This window comes from Lepus europaeus, chromosome 7 (genome assembly GCF_033115175.1).
Source record: "Lepus europaeus isolate LE1 chromosome 7, mLepTim1.pri, whole genome shotgun sequence".
NCBI lineage: Eukaryota > Metazoa > Chordata > Mammalia > Lagomorpha > Leporidae > Lepus > Lepus europaeus.
The window spans coordinates 83,796,614-83,817,690 of NC_084833.1; the positions used below are offsets into that span (position 1 = coordinate 83,796,614).

The 21,077-nt window shown below is 36.8% G+C and overlaps 1 protein-coding gene across 2 annotated transcripts in view; it reads right to left on the bottom strand.

The window, feature by feature from the left end:
• The window catches only part of SESN3 (sestrin 3), an 84,327-nt gene that overhangs the window by 12,303 nt on the left and 50,947 nt on the right, over positions 1 to 21,077 (bottom strand). For both annotated transcript variants that reach the window (XM_062196898.1, XM_062196899.1), the window contains 6 exons: positions 16,803 to 17,000; positions 15,242 to 15,424; positions 8,930 to 9,166; positions 7,756 to 7,930; positions 1,507 to 1,625; positions 701 to 891 (listed from right to left, as the gene is read on the bottom strand). In XM_062196898.1, the coding sequence (XP_062052882.1) occupies positions 701 to 891; positions 1,507 to 1,625; positions 7,756 to 7,930; positions 8,930 to 9,166; positions 15,242 to 15,424; positions 16,803 to 17,000 (1,103 nt within the window). The remainder of the gene's footprint in view (positions 1 to 700; positions 892 to 1,506; positions 1,626 to 7,755; positions 7,931 to 8,929; positions 9,167 to 15,241; positions 15,425 to 16,802; positions 17,001 to 21,077) is intronic.

Consider the following 21,077-nt stretch of genomic DNA (forward strand, 5'->3'; position numbering starts at 1 on the left):
AGACTTTCTGATACTATATTAGAAAGGAAATATTGTATAATCAAGCTGAATATATTCATAACTAGAAATTTTCTCTTTCTGCAAATCTATCTCCATAAAAGTTTTTAAACTCTTGTCAAAAGACACATTATACAAAAAATAGCTCTTTTGATTAGAACATTCAATTTCATTCACTGATTTACTCACTTTCAATGTTAATTTTCTAAATTCAAAGCCATTAATTTATATTGATTGATATGCTTCCTTTCAGTTTTATTAAATGATCTTATGTAAGTTTTATGAGGAAAGAACCTAATCTTGTTTATACCCTAATTATCATCCTTCAAAGATACATTTTAAAAAACTAAACAAACCATAATTTATTACAGTGACATTAAAGGGCCACAACACATGTTGTTTTTAGCTGACCTAGTCTTCCAGGAAGGATTGTCAGTCTGGTCTGCTTCTCTCCCGTGCCCAGATTACCGAGGCTGCTTTCCCTCCTTAGTAAATTCTTACTAGTGTATTTATGAGTGCCTCAAGATGACATACAACACAAAGAACATGCTTCTCTGTAAAACGGAATTAATTTTTTAAAAATCAGAAGTCTACATGTAATATCTTCTCCTCAGAAGCATATATTCCTAAACAGTATGTAAGTAAGACTCATGTCAGAATTTTCACTTAGAAACGTATGACACTGTCTCCACAGAGAACATACCTGATTCCAAACATACAGTGAACATAATTAAACAAAGCTCTGCGCAGCATGGTTGTGTCAACACCTTCATGGGTGGCCATAGTGTTATAGGTGAGATTGTAGACCATTCGAAACTTTTCATCAAGAAGATGTCCAATGTCAGAATAAAGTCTATTCACCAGAGAGAACCCATGATTTTCCCAAGTATAATCCTAAAAGAACAAAATGTATCCAATTCTAAAATGAGCATTCTCCATTTAGACTTTTTTTCACTAATTGTAACTACTAAAGCAAGTAAGTAAAAATATATCTAACATAGATTCTTTAAGGTTTTATGAAGAACCCAGAAGTCAGTTTGGGGATTGGAGTGCCAGGATGCTTCATCCCAGGGTCCAGGGTTTGGCATGTTGGTGATAAGCTCTGCTGGGGTACCATGCACACTACACCCTTATTTGGAAGGACCCCAAAAGATCTTGGGAACTTCCTGTGTGCCCAAACCTACTCAGTGACACGGACAGTTAGCAGATTATCTGAAATAAGTAGCAGGGGTCTGCTTAATTCAAACTTAAAGCCTCTTTAGGCGTCACTTTACGACTGTGGCTATGGAGGGCCCCGGTAGCTTGTAAGCCTAGAACTACTGATATACATACTATAAAATGTCTTTTTTAGTATAAATGTGGCCATATAACTTTCTTATCTATTCCCTTCCAAAAAAAAAGATATGAATATCATAAAACTACCATTAAAAATACTATTCATTTCTTTAGAAGTCAGTTGATTTACATTTCAGCATTTACCAGTTTCTCTGAATTAAAGACATATCATACCTGAGCTCGGAATGTTGGCAGATGCTCTTCTCCTCGTCTGGCAAAATCTTCATACCCAAAACCCGGGTCTTCAATATATCGAGAGACGTCAGATGTTACAATCATGTCATCCTCAAAATCTAAGGACAGTAATGAACAGTCCATTGAGGATATTGTACATGGTTAAGACATTGAAACTGAACTTTATTTCCTTCTACCTTTTAGCTTTCCCATGAATTTCTGAACTGATAAATTCTGACCACATGATTTAAATTCATATAGAATATCTACTGTTAAAGTTTTAAGAATAATTTTATTACTAAGTACTGAAAATCTTAACATTTAAATGTATTTATCCAGGCAAAAAATGGCCTAAATTGAAATATCTCAATAGTGGTAGCAAAGGATGAATAAAATAATTTTACAAATTTGGAAAGAGAAGATTACACAGGTCTATGTTTATAACACTTAAATATGGTTTTACTCTGTGGGCTGTGGCAAAAGAGATGAAAGTAAAAGACTACTTTGTGTTTGATTTTAACCCAGACTTTGTTATAGCTAGATGGTTTTTCATCTAGATGCATTCATAGTAAAAATTAGTTCAATCGCTCATTTTTTAGTTTACAAAGAGGCACATAGGGAGAAGAATTAGACAGAAAGAAAGCTCAATAGGGAAGAAAACAGACTTTGAAATGCCACTATCACTATCTCATAATTTATCCAGGTGCTACACAGGAGAATTCAGTTTGTGACTATTCACTGAGCTTTACATCTAAGGTATGTACACACATGAAAACAAAAAGGTACAGAATGCATGAAATGAACAGTGGGATAATGAGGCTGTGATTAGAGTATTATGTAAGTGGCATGAAGGGAAGTAAGAAAGTAATACTAATCTCTGAAGACAGCTGACTTCAGCATGCTTTATTGTATTAAAAACTCACCATCTTTTTTTTTTTTTTTTTGAGAGGGAAAGAGAGAGAGAGAGAGAGAGAGAGAGAGAGATTGACCCTCTGCTGGTTTACTACCCAAATGCCTGCAACAGCTGGGGCTGGGGCAGCCCAAAGCAAGGAATTCAGAACTCAGTCCAGGTTTCCACATGGGTGGCAGGGATTCAAGTATTCCCAAAGTACCCATTAACAAGAAGCTGAAACTCGAAGTAGAGTCACAGCTTGAATCCAGGCCCTCTGTTATGGGATGTAGGCATCCCAAGTGAAGTATTTTATTCACTGTACCAAACACTGACCCTTTTGCTACTGAAACATTTTAAGTGCCCAGTGAATATTAGTTTGGGTTAAGGATAATTCTCTTTATATTCATCTTTTTAAGATTAGTCTCTATTCATAACTACTTTTTTCTGATTTCTACCATCAAAAGGGAATGAACAAGCTTTATTTACTGCCTCCCACTCTAGAAAATGAATGTATTTTTCAAAATGGAAGAAAAATTAGCTCCTTTCACATAAGAAAAAAATTATCACAATGAATATTTTTAAATTAACAACAAATCTAATAAACATTAAATAAGGCTAATAAAACAGTATAATGGTGCAATAAAAAGCTACAATTCCTAACTGAGCAAAAACAAGTACAGTAATATTAATTCTTCTGAAAGACTAGTAGTACTTAACCATCTTTAATCGTGGCTAGTTTATGAAAAGCCTAACCATATTTATTCTTTTTTCAGAAATGTTTACCTCTCTTTAGGTCACTGCTATGGACTAACTGGGGTGCTTGATAATAGCAAGAAGTGCCAAGATTACCCAACTATAGACACATCTTGTTAAAATTCTTATCTAATTTCCTTGTTACATATAAAGAGACTAGCACTTGCAAAGTTCTTGCCACATACCATGCATTATGCTATACTCATAATATCAATTTTTTCTTTGCTTCATTAACACCAAAGAAAATGAACACTTAATAAATAAATAAATGGTAAGTTACTAATACCATTGGCAGTACTAAGTGTCAGAAATAAATACAACAGGGGTTAACATAAGATGATGTGGAAAACTTAATTGATCTGAAGCCTGTAAGTGCTCAATCCTATAACCACCCTGTCTTCTCCTTGTTTACACTAACTAGGTAAACAAAAATAATTTGAAAATGGCATTTTTTCAATGCATTATCTCAACATGTATGAAGTAGGTTATGCTTTCTTGAATTAAGTCCATCATATATGAATCAAATAGAAATGAAGCAAAAAATATAACACATAATACAGGAACCACTGAAACTGCTACGAAAAATAGGAGTTTTGTGGGTTGCAAGGTAAAATCAAACTGAGAACAGTGAGTGATATCTAAACTCTGACACTGTCTCTCTAGGAGTGATTTTTTTTCCCCTGACATTGTACAACCAGGTGGTTTCATTTGGCAAATATTGATACTGGAATTGACTATTAAACAGTTGGTTCCTTTGCCTTTGATACTAGTTTCTGTTTTGCTCAGATACCTTTTCAAATCATCATATAACTTTAAAACATTTAAAAACAAACAATAAATGAATAACTAAGTAAACATAATTTATCTTAAGAAAAATCTGTTCATTCACCTGAATAAATTAAGAGTCAACCAAGACCTGCCTTCCAGACAATTCTATACACAGAAAGAAAAGTACAAAAGTCCTTCAATTCACTTATATTCATTTCATACATTTACTTTAAGAAGTTAAAATGGATACTATGATCAACAAATCTTTAATTTTAATTGTATTTAAATGAATACTTCAAAGTCTGGATTCAAAGGAAACAGCATTTGTACAGTATCTGCACTCTTCCGTGCTAAGAAATAGCTACTAACATAACAGAAAATCTCTGTTGCAGTAATGGAATATATTTCTAACTTAAATAACAAACAAACAAACAAAACCCTAAAACAATAAATGCTAGTTAACCCTGTTATCAATCTATAGAATATTACACCTATACCATTTATTTATTTTCTTCAGAAAGCTTGAAAAACTATTTTTAGAGTTCTTACATAGAATCTGGAATGTTTTATCATACTGGCCAAGTAAAGAAACTTTTTTGTAGAAAAAATCAATTTCCATTTCCATCTTATGAGATTGTCTATAGAAATGACTCAATTAGTCTTCCTACAGTTTTTTTTTTCTGTACTATCTTTGTACAGCTAGTACTAGATACAGTTAACAGTAAACACAAATATATAATGAAATGATTTATTTCCTTGACTGTCTTACACATGAAATAGTGCCTGCTATTAAAATTAGAACACAATTTTTGGGCAGAGTCCAGAACTTTCTAGTCAAAATTCACTTTCTAAGGCTACTAGTCCTTGCTTAAGGGTTCAAGAAGATAGAACGATCCAAAATATATTTTCAATATTTTGAGAAACCTAAAAGAAATAAAACTATCTTTCAAGCTTTAGGGATCTTAAAAAAATCTTAAAAATTACTGTCTGAAAGCCAACAGATACCACTAACTTTAATAAAAATGCCTATTTTTAAAATATTGAATTACCTAGAAAGTTAACCGTAGGCTCATTACTTTTGTTTGCTCCTAGTTGTTTTCCCTGGAATTTGATAACCCATTTTTAGGATTTGATTGCCCTGCTACATGGTGAAAGCTTCCAAAGCTTCACCTTGAGCTTAGCAACCCTCCCCTGATCTCCCATCTGCTACACCTTGCTTCTTTCCCCAGTGTGGTTTGCAGGTCACAGCACTGGTGTCACTTGCAAATTGAGAGACACCTGGTCTCTCAGGCTCTACACCAGCTTGAGTGACAGCATCTGCATCCTAACAAGAGCCCCCAGGTGACTCCCATGCACACTAAAGTTTGAGAAGCTCTGTGCTGGACATCACCAGACTAGTGTTTTACACCTATCTCTACTCAAAATGTCCAAAATACGGTAGGTTCCATGTTTCACACAGTTAGAAAGGTCGTTCTGATAAGGCCTCCATTGACCTAAGCCGCTTCTTCACATTATCTGCCTCATGATTTCTGTCCTAACAACACAGAAGTGCTTGTTCTCACACAACCTGTTTCCTTACCACTGTGAACTGCTAGGCCTGGGTGCTGTTTACCCTGTCCTTCTGTGTGCCCCAGCCATCACCTGGCTTCCTCCCACTCAACTTGGGAATACTGAGCTTTGAGCCAAAGGCTACAGGACTTCTTCCTCTAGGCCCCTCTGTCTGTGCTGTTCCCTCACCAAGACTGGGTGCATCTTTTTTTCACACTCTGCTGTGAATGATAATTTACACTAGCATGAGAGTGCCCTGAGCGCAGGAATCAGGTCTAATTTAGCGTAAAAACCTCAGTGCCTATCAAAGTCCCAAAACTATACAGGGTACTCAATAAATGTGTGTAGAGTGAACATTAAGCCAGTAACTGAAGCACCCAGTCTCTTTATTTGGAACTTCCTGCCAGTTTGTCATTATAGTAGCCTTCAGTAAATTAAATGGGTTCCCCAGTTGGGTAGATAAGAATCTTTCACACACAAAGATCACTAGGGGAAATGATTAAGGGTGCTTGTTGTTCCTGATAAAACTTCTGAGAATTATTAATTAGTGCTATATGTTTAACATTAACAAATTATAGCCTGAACAATTCTCAGAATTTAAGACTGACTAGCCTTGAAATGGCAATTTCAAAGCCCTCTTTTAAACCAAAGGAACTCTGTTTTGAAAAGAAATGTTATGTAGACTGATGACTTTTGAAGGATTTAAGCTTCATATTGAATCCATGCTATTTTAATATACGTTACTATGTAGTGTTCAAGATCATTTTTAGTTATACTTGATAAGTTCCCTTCCTTTTTCAAAGTCTCTTTGAGTATTAGAAAAGCTGTTTTAAGACTAGAGCAAAGAATCTGAGCTTTTAACACAAAATGAATTCTTTCAAATCCAATCTAAGAAAATGACCTAAGTAATATGTTTTTGTAAAATTCCAAAGAAATGCAAATGTAAGTACAATGTAATTTTAGAACTAATCTCGAAAAGCAGCAGTGTGAGAATAATCCTCCCACACATATCTCATCTACAAAAAGGCAAAGATTTCTTTTTCAAATGGTATCTATTGAAATAGGATTTCACTTAACATTTCAAAAATTATAAAAGTAGGATGAATTACATATGCCTAGATCTAACTTGCTAAGCAATCAGTCTATTTAAATAACATTGTATCCAGGATAGAGTATGGACCACAATGCTGGAAGTTTCTTTTTACTGGATCTGACATAGTTATGCAGCACATAATGATATTTTGGTCAGTGATGGATCACATATAAGATAGTGGTCCTATAAGAATAATGCAGCTGAAAGATTCCTATCATCTAATATAATGTCACATATTATGCATTACTCATGTGTTGCCCTGTACACTCAGAAACAGTACAGCACATGCAACTATATAGCATATATAGTACATGGTAATAATAAATGACTGTTACTGATTTATGTATTTACTATACTTTTTTATCATTGTTTTAGAGTATACCCCTATTTATGAAGAAAAGTTTATGCCCCATTATGAAGGCAATAGCCTCATATACACATCATTCTCAAAAAGGACTCCGGGTAGGTATTCAGCCTACAGGTTAAGTCACCTGCATCTCATATTGTAGCAGTGCCTGGGATCCATTCTCGGCTCTGGCTTCTAGTTCCAGCTTTCTGCTAGTGCAGACTCTGGGAGGCAGTGGTGGTGTCTGCAGTGGAAGATCTGGATGGGTTATGGCCTCCCAGCTTTGATTGGCCTATTCAGCCACTGCAGGGGTTTACGGGAATAAATCAGTGGACTGGAACTCTCTCTGTATCCATCTGTCTCTGTCTCTCTTTTCCTCTCAAATAAATACATGGTTTTTTTAACAAGGAGCTAGATGAAGATTAAAAAAGCAGTGCATGGATTTCAAAAATGTTTGACCAAAACAAAGTTATATTTTAATTCCATTTTCCAATAACTGAAGCACCCTTGGCTCTCACATTTACTGAGTCTCTTGATTGTGTCAAAAGGTCACACTGAGTGACTGACCTATACCATCCGTGTGTAACTGTACTCTATGATGCTTGAACAGTGAAAACTGCCTAACGACACATTTCTCATAACACATCCCCATCATTAAGAGATGCATAACTACACATTCCAAGATGTATCGGCCAAAGATGGAAAGCAGTGACACCAGGATAGAGGAGCAGGAGGTAAAAAGAAGATGATTGTAGGACTGCTTTTACATATCCACATAAAAAACATGGAAGATTGTTCAGGCAGGGTTCTAACAACACTTATATAGTAAAGACAGTGAGGGAAATGCACCTGAATGAGGAAATGAATGAAAATTATCTCCAGAGACCACAAAAAGACTTTCTTTCTTCTCCTTCTCAAAACGAGTGGTCATTTCTTCCTGAGATGCCTCTTCATCTTCCCTTTCTTCTTGAAGCCTTTTCATCCTTTCCATTAAGGCCTCTAGTTCACTTAGAGAATCCACAATCTGGAACCAGATAAGATAATGGTGCGTTATATTAATACCACAAATTGTTCCAGTAAAAGTCTCCTTCTCCCGGTTGTCAGCTTATTAGGTACAGTGGCACTGGCACAGTTAAGATTGGAGGAAGAGATGTTGGTCAAAGGATTACATATCTATATCTATCTATCATCTATCTATGTACATCATAATGCAATTAAATAGGAAGAAGGCATATTGCAAAAATATGTTCAGAACTAGAAAACACATAAAGACAGAAAGTAGGTAAGTGCTGGGAGCCAGGGATGGTAAGGAGAGGGGTGGGCGGGGAGAGCAAACGGCACTAACAGTCATGGATTTTCTTTCTTAAGTGATGATAAGGTTTTAAGATTGTGGTGATGGTTGCATAATTCTGTGATCATACAAAGAACTGCTGCAGTGTATACTTTAACTAAACAAACGACAAGATCCATGAATTATATCATAAAAAGAGTTCTGTTTTAAGTTCCTATGTGGGCTTTTTACTAACTCCAAGGAGAATTATCTGATAGATTCAAACATTTTCTGAAGTATGATGTTTTTGCCTCAGTTATAAATGCAAAATGCTTATAAGGATATATCCAGATTTTATACACACACATACATGTAAAATTGTAGCATTTGATGTATATTAAGTTCATTATAGTTTATTGAAAAATAAACTACTGTTCCCATGAGATATATTTTTCCCTGGCTATTCCAGCACTTTATAAAAACAAATACACTGTTCCTGAGATCTACTAGGCAAAGGATCTAACATGAAAAAAATACATCATTATTTTATGATTTATAATAATACCTATTTGCCTTAAAAGCTTCTTTAAGATAAATCAAAACCTAAGGTATCAGTTATATTTTTATAGTAACAAAATTATGTAAAAATATTTCAACTATATAATATCTTTTCTAATAATTTCTCCCTAGGCATTTTTAGCATTAAGATATTTAAAGCAAAAATTGTAAGAAAAAATAATGAAGAAAACTAACCCCAAAATTGCTGCCTGTAAGAGATGCATTTTCTATATTGTTGTCATTAGCAAGATCACAAACACAAAAATTGTTGACTGATATTAGCCTGAATCCATTGGAGATTTCTGGATCTCTCTCTGGATTGATGCCACTGCCAAAAACAAAGCTTGCCAAAGCATGATAATGTGCTAGTAGGACCACAGCGTGTACCAGTTCAGGCAGAGACCAGTTATTTTCTCCAGTTTTGACAAGTTTCTGAAATGAGAAAGCAAATCGGGGCAAATATAAAAATCATTGAATGCTCCAAATTATTTTAAAAGGCATGGAGAATCTACCAAATTTCATATATACATTTATCATAATATGACATAAAAGTTTCATTGAAAAATGTTTCATATATTGAAGATAAGGCTGTGGTTAATCAATGTTGCATTAAAACTATCAAACCTAACAATATAATTACACTGCAGTTTCTTCTGAATCTCTTATTATACAATGGATCTTCTGCTTTCAAAGCAATTTTTAGATGTACATTATTTTAATAAGACACTTCAGAAAAGCAAAGAATATTGAAGCTTTGGAGGCTTTTCGGAAACTTTGTCCCATAAACACATATAAAAGTCCAATTTAGCAAGCCAGCTTTACGTTATCCTTTAGATTTTTTTTTAACATTTATTTAATGAATATAAATTTCCAAAGTACTGCTTATGGATTACAATGGTTTTCCCTCCCATAACTTCCCTCCCACCTGCAACCCTCCCCTTTCCTGCTCCCTCTCCCCTTCCATTCACATCAAGATTCATTTTCAATTCTCTTTATATACAGAAGATCAGTTTAGTATATATTAAGTAAAGATTTCAACAGTTTGCACCCACATAGAAACACAAAGTGAAAAATACTGTTTGAGTACTAGTTATAGCATTAAATCACAATGTACAGCACATTAAGGACAGAGATCCTACATGAGGAGTAAGTGCACAGTGACTCCTGTTGTTGACTTAACAATTTGACACTCTTGTTTATGGCATCAGTAATCACCCTAGGCTCTTGTCATGAGTTGCCAAGGTTATGGAAGTCTTTTGAGTTCACCAACTCTTATCATATTTAGACAAGTCATAGTCAAAGTGGAAGTTCACTCCTCCCTTCAGAGAAAGGTACCTCTTTCTTTGATGACCTGTTCTTTCTACTGGGATCTCACTCACGGAGATATTTCATTTAGGTGTCTGTTTTGTTTTTGTTTTTTGTTTTTTGTTTTTTGTTTTTTGTTTTTTTTTGCCAGAGTGTCTTGGCTTTTCATGCCTGAAATACTCTCATGGGCTTTTCAGCCAGATCCGAATGCCTTAAGAGCTAATTCTGAGGCCAGAGTGCTGTTTAGGACATCCGCCATTCTATGAGTCTGCTGTGTATCCCACTTCCCATGATGGATCGTTCACTCCCTTTTTTATTCTATCAGTTAATATTTTCAGACACTATTTATTTATCTGAAAGGAAGAGCTATAGAGAGAGAAGGAAAGACACAGACACACACACACACACACACAGATCTTCCACTCTTCTACTTCTTCATTCTTGTACTGTTAGATTGTCAAATTGCTTCTAATTTTGTTTTAGTTTTGCTTATTTGCCACTATAAATAGAATTTTCAGAATATAGCTTTGTTTATAATTTCAGAAAATTTCCTGACAGCATTTTTATGACTTTTATGATTGATTGAATTTACAAAGCCTTTGCCAATTTTTGAAAGATTATCATTGAAACTGAAAGGATAGCCAACACTCTTCATCTCCAATTTCTCATCTCATATTCATTTCTACTTTTAAAATTAATAATATTTGGTTTCTTTTTCCACACACACTCATGAAGCTACATTCACTAAGGTTATATATCTTAAAAATGGCTGAACTTTTAGTCCAAATCCTTGATCTTATTTGATCTCTGTAGAAATTATGTTGTGCGGGGCTGGCGCTGTGGCGTAGGAGGTGAGGCTGCCACCTGCAGTGTCGGCATCCCATATGGGCGCCGGTTTGTCTCAACTGATTCACTTCCAATTCGGCTCTCTGCTGTGGCCTGGGAAAGCAGTAGAAGATGGTCCAAGTCCTTGGGCCCCTGCACCCACGAGGAAGACCCGGAAGAAGCTCCTGATTCCTAGCTTCGACTGGCGCACTCTGGCCGTTGCGGCCAACTGGGGAGTGGGCCAGCGGATGGAAAACCTCTCTCTCTCTACCTCTACCTCTACCTCTCCTTTTCTCTCTGTGTAACTCTTTCAAATAAATAAATAATTTTTTAAAAAAAAGAACTTATGTATATACTTCCTTCCTTCTTAAAATTAATGTCCCTTCACTTCACCAATTTTTTGGGGGGTCTGAGGGTATACTTTAACTACCCTAAGGTGGATCTTTTTTAATTTCCTCATAGCCAGCCCCCTTCAATTCTATTTGCCTCCAAAATGTTGGTTTGCCCTATTCTTTACCCACAATCTATTTGTATATTATTTCCTAGATGAACAGTTCATTCTATCAATTTGACCTTTGTTTATCTGTAAATAACTAATTTTGCTTCTAACCCATATTTTATATTGAACCACAGATCTGTATTTCTTTTAATAATTGGACAATACCTGTAGATGTCATAATCTTTTCTCAGGCCCATAAGTGCTCATTTTGGGAATTAATCCTTCCACTCACCAAGTCCTGATTATTCTCATGCAGAATCATTACTACATTCTTATTCCTCCTCTTTATCTCACCCTGGCTTTCTCTTGTTAAAAATCATCTCTAGAGTGTGCTACTATGACTGGCCTCTCTGCTTATAGTCTGTATCATCTGTAATATACCTTCTGCATTGATAAATGTGCTTTAATCACTAGTCAGCACAATTATTGAGTCATCTTTGAGATCTTTTGAACATAAATAGTAACAACTGGAGACCCAATCCCTGATATTATGCAGCATAAGGGTACTTCAAAAAGCTCATGGAAAATGGAATTGAAAGATAAGTTTATCTTGGTGCAAGAAATTTTGAAATTCAGGCATAGTTTTTCATAATATGTACTTTCCATTTGCTTCTGAAGAACTCTCATATATTTATTCATAAATTAAAATATACTTAGGAGATATTTTATATAGATAGTTATATACATGTACTTTAATACAAATATTATAAAATAGACAAATACAGAATTTTTTTAACAATGTGCTTTATTTATTTTATTTATTTATTTATTTATTTGACAGGCAGAGTGGACAGTGAGAGAGAGAGAGAGAGACAGAGAGAAAGGTCTTCCTTTGCCATTAGTTCACCCTCCAATGGCCGCCGTGGCCGGCGCACCACGCTGATCCGAAGGCAGGAGCCAGGTGCTTCTCCTGGTCTCCCATGGGGTGCAGGGCCCAAGCATTTGGGCCATCCTCCACTGCACTCCCGGGCCACAGCAGAGAGCTGGCCTGGAAGAGGGGCAACCGGGACAGAATCCAGTGCCCCGACCGGGACTAGAACCCAGTGTGCTGGCACCGCTAGGTGGAGGATTAGCCTATTGAGCCATGGCGCCAGCAAATACAGAAAATTTTAAAAATTAGATAAGAATGTGCACATATAAACACATGCACATATTTTTAAATATTTTGAAGGACTGACTCATATACCCTCTAAGTGTCTTAACTCGGTAGACAATAACTTTCTGAGGAAAAAAATAAAAATTTTTTAATATGAAAATACTTGAAACAGTTCATGGAAAATCAAATTAAAAGATGTTAATTTGGTGCAACAGATTTTGAAATCCACATACACAAAGGGTCTACAAAGAGTTCATGAAAAATGCATATATGTTTCCTAGTTTCTGGCTTCGGCCTGGCCCAGCTCTAACTGTTGCAGGTGTTTGGGATATGAACCAGCAGATGGAGGATTCTCTTTTCCCCTCTTTGTCACTCTGCCTTTTCAATAAAAATAATTTTTAAATGTGCTAGAAGCAATAATATTAGTAATATAAACAGAATTACTCATTAGTTAGTTGAAAGTAATTGTGTAGAATGTTTTATGATCATTGATTAATGAGCATCCTGTCATAGATATCTGGAAAACAATATAACACACTCCAGGCTTTGGGGGAATGGCCAACTTATTATCTTTGAATTATTTCTATTACTGTACATAAAAAAATATAGCTACAGATATCAGAGTTGCTATAATGAATAATGGAAAGTATCTGGACCACAATGGTTAAGTAGTTCTATTGATATATTGTAAAAATAATTTGTAAATCTTACCAAAACTTGTAATAAAAAAGTATAAAATGCAAAAAAACGAAAAAAGAAAAATGCATATTATGAAAAAACTATGCATGGATTTCAAATTTTTTGCACCCAAATAAATTTATCTTTTAATTATATTTTCCATGAACCTTTTTTTGTCCTTGTATAGCATTCATTGGGTCACACAATATGATCCCAATTCTTCCCACTTTCCATCTTTCATAAATGTACCTATACTTCAATAACTTGAAACTATTGGGGCTGGCGCTGTGGTATGGTGGGTAAAGCCACCACCTGCAGTGCTGGCATCACATATGGCTGCTGGTTAAGGCCCGGCTGCTCCACTTCCGATCCAGCTCTCTGCTATGGCCTGGCATAGCAGTAGAAGATGGCCCAAGTCCTTGGGCCCCTCCATCTGGGTAGAAGCTCCTGGCTCCTGGATTTGGATGGGCGCAACTCCAGCCACTGCAACCAGTTGGAGAGTGAACCAGTCAATGGAAGACCTTTCTTTCTCTCTCTCTCTCTCTCTACCTTTCCTTCTCTCTCTATGCAACTCTTTCAAGTAAATAAACACATCTTAAAAAAGAAATGATTATGTACGCTTCCAACATGTCAAACATTGAATATATCACTCTTTCTCTGAAATGCCCTCCTCCACCTGAAAACTCCCGCTTACTCTTCAAGACCTTGCTCGAACGTTTTCTCTTTGAGAAACCTTCCTGATCCATTATCCTCATTCATACTCTCACAGCCTATGGTGCTGTGATTACTGTCATTACTCCCTCCTCTCTTTCCCAAGACTTAAAGCACATCCAAGGGCAGGGTCTTTATCTTTAAAGACCTAAGAAATTAATTAGTACAAGGCAATTAATATGTGACATAAAATAATGATTAATTCCTTTAGCTAACTAATATACTATTAAATCAGAGCATAGCCTTAGAATAACACTGTGCTTTACCTGCAGTGTCGGCATCCCATTTGGGCGCCAGTTCAAGACCCGGCTGCTTCACTTCTGATCCAGCTCTCTGCTGTGGCCTAGGAGAACAATGGAGGATGGCCCAAGTCCTTGGGCCCCTGCACCCATGTGGGGGACCCAGAGGAATCTCCTGGCTCCTGGCTTTGGATTGGCACAGCTCCAGCCATTGCAGCCAATTGGAGAGTACCATCAAATGAAAGACCTCTCTTTTTCTTTGCCTCTCCTTTGCCTGTGCAACTCTGACTCTCAAATAAATAAGTAAATAAATCTTTAAAAAAAAAAAAAAAACCCAGTTAATGAATTTAAAATATTAGTAGATTAAGGTAAAGACTTGATTTAATTATGGCACTAGCGATTCTAAAGATTACAATCGGGGAGACTTGCCCTTTTAAGATAGTTCTCATGAGAAGGTTGGTTACCGAAGCCAGGCCTACTTCCTCTTTCTCAGTCTGTTTCCTGGCTTGCCATGTGATCTTACCTCCTTCATTCTCACCAGATGCCTGAAGCAATGGGACTGCTTGATCTTAGACTGTGAACCTCTAAACTGTAAGCCAGAATAAATTGCCTTTTTCCATAAAAACTACCCTCAGGTCTTTTAAAGTAATGAAAATCTGACAAATATAAAATTAAAATTTTGTTGTTTTTATTTTTTTTTCAAGTTCTTAATATGAAAGTGTTCAAAATTAAGTCTTGAGGTAGGCATCTGGTACAGTAGTTAAGACACTACTTGAGATGCCTGTGTGACTACCTGCTCAAGACCTACCTCTGCTCCTGATTCTAGCTTCCTGCTAGTGCATACCTTGAGAGGCACCAATGGTTCAAGTCGTTGGGTCCCTACTAGTCACATGAGAGACCCAGACTGAGTTCCTGGCTCCTGGGTTTGGCCTGGCCCAGCCCCAGATGTTGCAGGTATTTGGGGAATGAACCAATGAATGGGTGATCTCTGTCTGCCTATCTGTTGATCTCTGTCTGTGTGTCTTTCTCTGTCTCTCTGCCTTTCATATAAATTTTAAAAAGTAAATAAAAGATGCTTAAAAATTAATTCTTAAGAAAATATTGAAATAAGAAATTAATGCAGAATTATTTTGTTTCAAAGAAACACTCAGTACCTGAATATGCTCTTTTGTAATCAGCCAGGGTCGGTGTGCTAGCAGCTTATTTATTTCATTAAGATTTCTCAGTCTTTGTGGTACATATTCCAAACCATTCAACCATTCAGCAATACCTCCAGTCTTTAAAAATTCATCCACATGCATGTTTATTAAGTAAGAACACTGATGTCTGGCTGCAGCCTAAAGTACAAAGAAAAGAATTCATTAATAAAACAATCATGGCAGAGTTTCATTCCACTATTTCTAAACAAATAATTTAGATGACGTCAATAATTTCTATAGCCAGCATTTTTCTTACAGAATCCTCCCTCTGAAACACCTATTACTGCTGCAGTAAATTCTTGAATCAATACCTGAAGCTGATTTGTACTTGTTTATGCAAGTAATGGTCACATGAAGCCAACAACTTCCTCATCAAGAAGTCGATATGGATTAGCCTAGAATCCACTTTCTTCCTATGTGAAGGAGAAACATGCCCATTTCTTTCTGGTCAATAGATCTACTGTATTCAATTTAAATATAATAAAATCTTGTAACTTATATTCCAACAATTCAGACTTTATGCTAATTTGGCTACTTCTCTTTTGATAACTGTCAATCAGGCCTGTGCACATCATCCTGCTCAGATGATGCGAAGCACGGACACATTCTTCCTTTTTGTGCAGTCAGAATCAGCCTCCATCCTGACAATTTAGTAATCCATGCTCGTTAATAAAAGAGTATTATTTTATTCTCTCTATCCTCTACATTTTGTTTCTCTCAGTTTGTAGGCATTCTAAGTCTGCTTTCAGGCCTACTGTCATCAAAACCTTAAGTTACAGTTATAGTCTTAGTCAATTCATTATCCAATAACACATACAATGCTGCTTTTTGTTGTTAAAAAGAATCAAATCAATCTTGGTAAACACTGCTCTACTAACTCCTGGCCAGTTCTGCCAGCTCTCTCAGCCTAGTTGTTCCCCTAACCTCTCCACGCATGAATATACAGCACTTGCATCATGTTCTCATTCTTTTCTCTGTTACAGTCTTATAGCACTGTTTCTACTTTTCTCATTCCTAATGCCTGTCATCCCAGTTTATAATTCTCCTCGGCACTCACTGTGTGAATAACATTAGCTAGTTAACTAGTTTGTAACACCAGGTGCACTTAAAAGTGCTAAAGTTCATTTAATATTTCTTCACTTATCCAGATTCTCAATTATTGCTGATTCTTTCCTCTTACTTGGCCAAATTAGTGGTAATTCTCCTGTATACAATGACTAAGGAAAAGGTCACAAACATATGTGTTTTCATTAGTAATAAAAGCAGAACAACAAGAGCAAAAATAAAACTTTCAAGATTTTTCTGGACTCTACAAACCTAACAGGTTAAACACGGAAATAATTTTACTGAAAATTAAATGAGGAACATCCAGTGTATAAAGTGGCTTAAAGAACTCCAAATATACACAAAAAGCCACAGACTTCTTCTATTCTTACGTTCATAAAATTATGCTTAGTTCTATATACACACACACACACCCTGGCACACAAGAATAAGTCGGAACAGAAGCACCCACCATTATTGCGATGTAGTGCCTGTATGGTAGAGGAAGGGGGCCATCCATGCGCAACATGTAGAACTGGCTCCGCAGGAAAGACTCCAGGTACTGAGTATGTAAACTCATGACCTGCGTGATGTTGTCCAGACGGCCAGATGTGGAGTATTCTTCCACAAGAAAGTTAGTACGTTCGTCCACTGTGTTTGCTTGGACAACCTTGTAGCCAAGAAGTACAAAACAACTATTGAGACATAACACATCTGTGGTTTACATAAATTTTACCATTACTGAAGCAAATTAATACTCATTTGATATTAACAGACACTGAAATTATGCAGTTGCTCATGCTAGAAACAGAAAAAAGAAAGCACCACCCATTTTTGGCTTTCATTCACAATTTATTAAACAACAAGTGTTAAATTATCAAACATTAAATACACAGCCCTGAAATTGAAGCAAAGAAGCTTCCATCTGTTTTATCAGGCACATTAAGCATAAATTTCAGGGCCCACTTGCTGGCCATTGTCATACCAACTTGTGGTGAAGCAAAAGCAACAGCATTTGATTACATACATTACAGCTTTATCTCATCAGCTTGTGAAGATAATTAATCACATTATTTTTAGACAAATATTTTAAGTCCCATCCTTTGCTTGTTTTTGTTATGCAACATAATAAAGCTTTTTGAAGTCCTTCTAGGGATACAGGAAAATATAATTTGTGGGAAAGTGTTAATGGAAAATTAATAAAGACACTAAAAGACTGTCATTCCTATTTAAGCCTATTATAATAATTACTAAAACCAAGGTAAGTTATTAAAGTGGATACTCTCTGTCCTAGGGGATCAAAAGAACTTTCTCAAAAACAGATTTTTTGTATACAAGCATAGCTTCATACACAACAACAGCTTGAGCATCATACAAAGAATTGGCTCTGAAGCTGTTTAAGAATTTATTAACATGTTACAGAAGGACCCAATTCTATGGGAATTGATGCATGACACACGATGCATAATTCTGGTTTTGGTTCTTACATATCTGAATTTTAGAATTACAGTTCTAGACTTAAGAAGAACATGACTCTTATTTTAGAGATAGGGAAACAAATTCAAGAGCAAATTCAGGCCAGCACCGCGGCTCAATAGGCTAATCCTCTGCCTTGCGGCGCCGGCACACCGGGTTCTAGCCCCGGTCGGGGCACCGGATTCTGTCCCGGTTGCCCCTCTTCCAGGCCAGCTCTCTGCTGTGGCCCGGGAGTGCACTGGAGGATGGCCCAAGTGCTTGGGCCCTGCACCCCATGGGAGACCAGGAGAAGCACCTGGCTCCTGCCTTCGGATCAGCGCGGTGCACTGGCTGCAGCGCGCCGGCCGCGGCGGCCATTGGAGGGTGAACCAACAGCAAAGGAAGACCTTTCTCTCTGTTTCTCTCTCTCTCACTGTCCACTCTGCCTGTCAAAAAATAAAAAAAAATTTAAAAAGAGCAAATTCAAGCCCATGTACCTAGTTAATACTACAGTCTGGTCTACAATCCACACCTAAAGTGCAAAAATAATGGTCTTTCCAAAGATCTACATGGCCTTTAGGAAACACTTTTAACTTGTCAGAGCTAGCTTCCTAGTCTTTTCTAAAAAATAAATACAAAGCACTATTGACTGAGGGAGATTTAATCCAGAAGGAAATATAATGTTTGACAAGTAAAAATTGGGAAGAAATGTTAATTACAATGGCGTATAAAGAAGGCAATTTCACTTCAGCTTATTATGGAGCCAAGTATACTTTCATTTGCCAATTTCCTCCATTTTACCAACTACAGGAACCAAAATGATAGTTAAAATATAATAGTATTCAGATGAATCACATATAATTATGGGTAGAATATTGGTTGTTTGGTTTTTATTTTCCCCAGCAGAGATTTTTGTGTTGAACTTGATGCCCAAGATAGATTCAACTGATGCAATAGATTTTGAAAATCAGGTTATCTTCAAATATATACTGTGAAAATTACTCTGCTTCAGCAAGTGCCTAAACATGTATTAGGCAATCACTCTACTATAGGCAGCTCCCAAGCTATACAAGGAAAACTGGCATAAGTTCAGGAGCTTCTCTAGGGCATGGTCACTACCTCATCATCAGCTGTTGCCACAGAGCTCCTAAAAGATTACTGCAACTTTGGGTTTTCATTGAATGGGAAGGTCACTAAACAAGTGATAGGAATATGAAATAAGTGCTGATGCTGGCAATGATCTAGTATTATTGTAATTATACTAGTCCCTTCTCTTAAGTCAATGCCTGGCATGTAACAGGCACTCTGTAAATATTCATTGACAAATTTCAGAATAATGTGGAAATAATCTTTAAATAATAATTTAAGATAAAAGAGACCTTTGAAGTAAATAGTAAATCAGTATGTGCGATAACTGCATTTGGTGTTGAGTTGATAATTCCTTGACGCAGAGGAAAACTCCTAATTGGTGGTTCTTAGACTCTTCTTAACCCAAAGATCTAAGAATGTCCTCCACTTTGCTGTCATCTTTCATACAGATGTGTACCCACAAAACAAGCAAAAAGCTTGTTATTGATTATAATATATTTTGTATTATTTGATAATCTCTCTTTCTTGCATATATCACCTAAACTCTCCACCCTCGTCAAAAGTACAGAATTGTATTAGAGAGTCTGAGACATCCTATCCAATCAAAGACTTAGAGCCAAATGAAAACAGCAACTACTACTTATGGAACATCGCTTTATTTTATAGGCTTATTTGGAAAACTCATTTCATTTCAAAATATCTCTTTTAAGCATTAATATATCCTACTATCACCATGAAATGGTTGCCTTTCTAAAATTTAGAACATTTGGGTTAATATTAAATTTTATTACTCATAGCTGCTTTATTCAAAAAAGTTATTTCTGAAGTCAAATATTGTTAAATTTGTCATTTCTAACTTTGCATTACTATGTAAGTTGAAAAGGAGACAAGGGGTTGGCACTGTGGCTCAGCTTGCTAATGCAGCACCGGCATCCCATATGGGTGTCAGTTTGAGTCCTGGCTGCCTCACTTCCTATCCACCTCCCTGCTAATGCAGGTAAAGCAGTAGAAGATGGCCCAAGTACATGGGCCCCTGCACCCACGTGGGAGACCCAGAATAAGCTCCTGGCTTCAGACAGGTTCAGCTCTGGCTATTGCAGCCATTTGGGGAGTGAACCAGAGGATGGAGGACCTTTTTGTCTCTACAAAGAGGGTGTAAGCCAGTGTAACTCTGTCTTTCAAATAAAAAATAAATGTTTAAAAAAAGAAAAGGAGAACAGATTTCTAAATGAAACTGAAAAGAAAATATCTCCATCATTTTCTGACATATGAATAAGAAATTCAAGAACAAAACATTTTTATGGGAGACAGGACAAGATGGTGACTGAGTCAGACACTCTGGCAACTACCACCACATAGAATCTCCCATTTGAACAGTTATTCATGCACCAAGTCACCTTCACAAGAGCTATGAAGTCAGAGGAGAGACAACAGTGCATGGTTTTAGTGTAAGAATTAGAAAAGTTGCACAGAATAAAGTAGGAAAGAGAGTTGACTGCATCACAACTCCCCCAGTTCCAAGGAGATGTCTCCTGCTTGGGGAAAGAAATGGAATTCAGTCTATTACTTAAACTTGAATCCCAGTGCCAGGCCTGCTGTGATAACATTCAGAGTCAGTAAGGGGCCCATGGCCCATGCCCCCAGGCCTGTACCTGCAGACCAAGTATTTAAACCATCCTACCCAGGCAGCCACCCCAATCCCTCCCTCAGCCTCTGACAAAAAGTATAGCAAGACCCCAGCTGCTGCAAAACAGGACCTTGCTTTGGAACTCTGAACCAGGCTTGCCACTCTCAGATTCAGTAATTGATAAAGCCCAGAGGCCTCTACTCAGCAGGTGTTCACAGATGGAACTTAGAGACCTGCTCCAGCATCAGCCTGAGACTTGCACTCTGGTGGGATGCTAAGCTTTGGCATGTATAACTGCCAACCTCAAATGGGTCTGGCTTACACTCCTGAGGCTTCATAGGGCCCAATGACTATGAGATCTAGGTGTGACAGTCTGTGTCAGTCTGGGTAAAAGGGCTGCCATGGTCTTTCCTCTTCCAACCTTGGGCAGACAGCAACAAATTACACAATTGTATCTTGGAACTTAGTGTCAGGCTGGCAAAGCCCAGCACAGGAAAGATCCCAGTTATCCTTGTCCCTAAGCCAAGTCCATTTTGTGGGGTAATCTCTAGAGTTGCCCCAGTATAAGGCAGGGAT